The 5,009-nt window shown below is 30.3% G+C and overlaps 1 protein-coding gene across 1 annotated transcript; it reads left to right on the forward strand.

Annotated features, from left to right (window-relative positions):
- Positions 1–3,408: 3,408 nt before the first annotated feature.
- LOC131648188 (dof zinc finger protein DOF2.1-like) lies at positions 3,409–5,009 on the forward strand. The gene is made up of 2 exons (XM_058917968.1): positions 3,409–3,594; positions 3,799–5,009. Exons 1-2 carry the CDS (start codon positions 3,577–3,579, stop codon positions 4,633–4,635), a joined length of 855 nt encoding a protein of 284 aa, XP_058773951.1. The 5' UTR covers positions 3,409–3,576; the 3' UTR covers positions 4,636–5,009.

Here is a 5,009-nt window from a genome sequence, read left to right on the forward strand (position 1 = left end):
AAATAAATCCAATGTTAATTTATGATGTTGAGGGTGATGATGTAAATGCTACAATTTTAAAACAGTTGGTTGGCTCATTGACATATCTCTGTAAAACCAAATGTGACATCTGCCATGCAGTTGGAATGGTGAGTAGGTTTATGAATAAACCAAAGTGGTCGCATTACCAAGTTGCTGTCAATATACTGAGGTATATTAAGGAACTCTGAGGTATAGAGATGATATATTATTCACACTCTGATTGGTGTGGAGACATAGTTGAGAGAAGAAGTACTTATGCATATTTCTTTAAGTATCTGAGAAGTCCCATTTTTTGGTGCTCCAAGAAGTATCTGTGAAACTGAGTACTTTGCACGTGCTTTGTCTGCGTGTCAAATGGTTTTGATGATGATTTATTACAGAATCTGAAGATGAAGGTGAGCAAACTTGTGAAGCTGATGATAGACAATATTTTTGTCATAAGCCTTGCGAAGAATCCTGTGCTGCATGGGAGAAGCAAACATATAAATACTCATAATGGGGTGATAGTAGTTACTCACTACAAGACTCAGAAGCAACTTGTTGATATTCTGACTAAAGCTATCAAGACTGAATACTTTATCCATTTGAGGGATGAAATTTATGTTGTTGATTTTAATAAACTAAATATGAACTAAAGGATGGTGTTAGAAGTAATTCAGATGCAGTTTCCTTTTAGTTTGCATTTGAACTTAAATTTGGTTTTCATTTTGGTTGCATTTAAGTTTGATTATATAAATATTGAATCTCAGTTTTCAATTTGTAGTTAGTTAGTAGAGAGAATTCACTTATAATCTTTCTATTTTATTTTGAGAAAATTTAGTATACTCTGTGTTCTTTCTCTTCTTCCACCTTCATCTTCATCTCCAACCTTATGCACTAATTGTCACTCCCTTATATCTGAAACCCTTTACTTTTTCTGGTTGGAATTTTAGATTTTTTTCCCTTTCCCCCTTAGTCTTGTAATGAAAAAAAAAAAGCATAAGTCACATTACACACCATCTTAATCCCAATAAAAACTATTGGACTAGTTGTAAAAGCATGTGATCTACTAATCATTTTTGTGCCGTTTTAAAAAGATTTGAGCTAGAGTAGAGGCAACTTTACATAAAAAAATCACTTAGCTTATTTCCGGGCTTGAATATAAGTAAAACTTTAGTCCAAAATTTATTTAATGCAGCATTTTTCTTAGATTATATATTCAAAATAAGAAAGAGTATGTTAAAAGAATATTTAATAATATTATTATTTTCGAAAAAAAGACATTAATTCTGTTGTGAACTGTACAGTAGGAAATTATGTCTGTTGAATAAATTTGAAAGAAAAGAACCCCTAAGAAATCGATAGAATAAAGTGTAAGTTAAGACAAGTCACTGATGAGTGTACTGTAGTTAGATTATTATTGTTCATGATCAGTTTTGGGGTATAAAGGGACCACCAGCACCCAAATTGAAGGACCAAAAAACCCCAACTCAAGTAAAGCAAAATTGATGCATGATAATAATGATGATGAACTCTGAGTCACAACAACACAACGTGTTTCATCATACCACAAAAACAACACTTGATTGGGGTTACGGTAATACCGGTTTAATATGTGTGAATAGGTGAATATAAATGCACAAAATAATGAAAGAACAGGATTAAGATTTTAAGATTCTTTTGTTTGACGGTCATAGGTGTCATTTTCCTTGTCACCAACCATCATTACCTGTCCACATCACTCGAACATTCAACAAACGACGAATACACTATTAATTGGAGTAATCAATTGCTTATTGCTTATTACTTGGACCCCATCTTTCATCATGCCTATCCACAAAATTGTTTAACAATTTTTTTACCCTTTCTTAGACCAAATCTTTGTTTTTTCTCGAGTCCAATATTTAGATTAATTTTTTTATAAGTAGGATATCTATGCAACCAACTGCGGATACTAATTCTTAAAGATGAAAAATCTGAATACTTAAATTAAATCAATCTAAATAAAATTGTAAACTAAGTCAACAAAATAAAAAATTGTAAAAAATTAAATAAGTTTTATATGTTTGCAATTCTCTTTTATTAAAATCACTAATAGTATATTGGAATTTAGATTACTTATAAAATTAATTAAAAAATTAATCTAAACTGAACCGATATAATATTTGTATATTTTACTATTTATTTTTTATTAGAATAATATATTACATTAATTTATAATATGTTGATATTTAATTGATTTTAATATTATTTATTTGTTTAATTAATTAATTAATTTTTTAATATTTTATTTATTTCAATTTGTTATAATTTTAAATTTCAATATATTATATGTGATATTTTATTCCAAATTTATTATTTTATAGTATTTTTATAATTTTAATATTAATAATTTAAATATTGAAAAAGATCTAAATTAATAAAAAAAATTATACTAGTAATTTATAATTAATCATTCAAAACTAAACTGAATATCAAATAAATTTTATTTTTGGATAATAAATCGCATCACGAACACTCTAAAAAACAATTTTTTTTTAAAATTTTAACATTATTAAAATTGAATTCAAACTTAAAATTTATAATTAAAATTTAAGAGAAAAGAGATCATTATCAAACTCATTCAAATATTATTTTTAGAGTGTTAAATTTAAATTTAAATTAAAACTGTGTTTTAATTAAATATATTGTATCTAATTAACTCTTTTTAACTCTTTTAACTCTTTTTGAGAAAAGGGGTGATGCACTGACAGTGTAAAATATTTTTACACTGTCAACCAATCACCACTCATGTATCTAATTAAACCATTTTTTTATTTAAAAAAAACTTAATGACATGACACATTTATGATTTTCTATTGGATGACAGTGTAAAATTATTTTACCCTGTCAGTGCACTACCTTTTAATTTTTTTTTTTTCTCTTAGATTAAATAAGATAATTTTGAAATATTTAGATGAGGTAAAATTGATAAACGTTCCTTAACCTATGAAAACCGATTCCCAATGCACTAACCGAAAATTGTGAAAGCAAGGAATCCGATCAAATTAGAAACCAAAGAAAGAGTAACAAAAAATGTGAACAAAGAACGCACACTTCCCAAGGCAAAGAAAATCAGTGACCAGTCCATAAAATGAGGGAACGAATGAAAACATTTGGGAGATGAGACAGTAACTAGTGGAATTGTGGGGACCTAACTGCCTACACTCCAGCGAAGGTAGGTCCCACATCCACTCACATTTCCACACATCCACTGACCATAACTGTACCATACAGACAAATCACCACAGGTTTTTCTTGCTTAGTATGAAACCGTTCAACACAAAATACACCCAATTTTTAATTTGTAACGTTATCTCTTTGTGCAAGCCATCCTCATTGTACGGCAAATACCAATTATTCTTTATCTTGGGGTTAGAATTTTTTGTTATATATACCAACCTACCATACACCTGTGCTTCCACTACCAACCTCATTTTGATTTTTCAGTCTCTCTATTCCTTTTCCTTTCCTTCTTTTATATCTCACTTCAATTATACAAACCAACACTTTCACTCTTCATACTTATTGTATGAAATGGATCCTTCTTCTCAGGTATGATGCATCATGTAAATTATACATGCATGTTAAAATTTACATCATTCACCTGGGTAGCAGCGCAGTTTGTTGTCTGTTTTTCTGTTTTAGCAGCGCAGTTTGTTGTCTGTTTTTCTGTTTTATTTCTGTATAATATTTTTAGTAGAGGTTATTTAATTTGATTTGCACTCATGGAGGATTTGATTTTTTTTGTTGTTGCAGCAAATGTCAAGGCAATCATCAATGGAAAACATGCTGGTTTGTTCAAAAGAACAGCAAGAAAACAAACCAAAACCTCAGCCAGAACAAGCTTTGAAATGTCCGAGATGTGATTCCACCAACACTAAATTCTGTTACTACAACAATTACAGTCTTACTCAGCCGAGATATTTCTGCAAATCTTGCAGGAGATATTGGACCAAAGGTGGGACATTGAGGAATGTTCCTGTTGGTGGTGGATGTAGGAAGAACAAAAGATCATCGTCGTCGAAGAGGGTTCAAGATCAAGCATTTGTGCCGAATCATAATCCGTTTTCTAACATACCTCATTTTGATCAATCTAATGAGTTTGCATTAGCATTGGCTAGGCTTCAGAAACAATCATGTGGTGGACAAATGGGGTATGATGAGAATGAGTTTTCAATGGTGGGAAACAATGGATCAAGCATGAACAATTCAATGAACATAAATCATGGGTTTATGGATGCAATTAGAAGTGGGTTGTTTCTTGGAAATGGAATGCATTATAATAATAACAATGTTCAGAATATGTATAATGGTGGGTATGGAAATGGTGACAATGGAGAAGTGAATAGTGGGAACAACAATTGTGGGGTTAGTGAAGAGATGATGTTTAATTATGATCAAGAAATGGGCAATTGCAATGCTGCCTTTAACATGAAGCAAGAGCAAAGTGAAAGTAAGGTTTTTGGTGGTTTTCCATGGCAGATGAATGGAGGAATTGCAAACATGGGTGAAGTTGAACAAGCAAGAGCCAGTTGGAATAATGGTTTCAACACACCTTCTTGGCAAGGACTTCTTCAAAGTCCCCTAATGTAGAATCAAAAGCTATTATGGTCTTGAATTGCGTCTAATCTATTGCATAAAAAATTGCGATTGCAGACTGCAATTTAGAATGGTTGGTATAAATTCGTCTAATGTTTGACTAAATTATATTGGTTTAGGGTTAATTAAATTTTCAATCCTCTTTAGTAGTATTGGGTTGATAAGAGATTTGGTGCATTTAAAAATGGATCATTGATCTTTTGTACCTTGTTTTGTTCTTTTAATTTCTTCTTTTATTAGATTTACTAAAATGTTACATTTTTTTTTTTTGTTGTAAGAAAGTCTTTATGTAATAGTATTGGTGAATAGAGTAATGAAATTTGAGATATGTTTGTTTGCCACCAAAATCAATGAAATTGGAGTGAACT

Source organism: Vicia villosa, linkage group LG2, assembly GCF_029867415.1.
Source record: "Vicia villosa cultivar HV-30 ecotype Madison, WI linkage group LG2, Vvil1.0, whole genome shotgun sequence".
Lineage (NCBI taxonomy): Eukaryota > Viridiplantae > Streptophyta > Magnoliopsida > Fabales > Fabaceae > Vicia > Vicia villosa.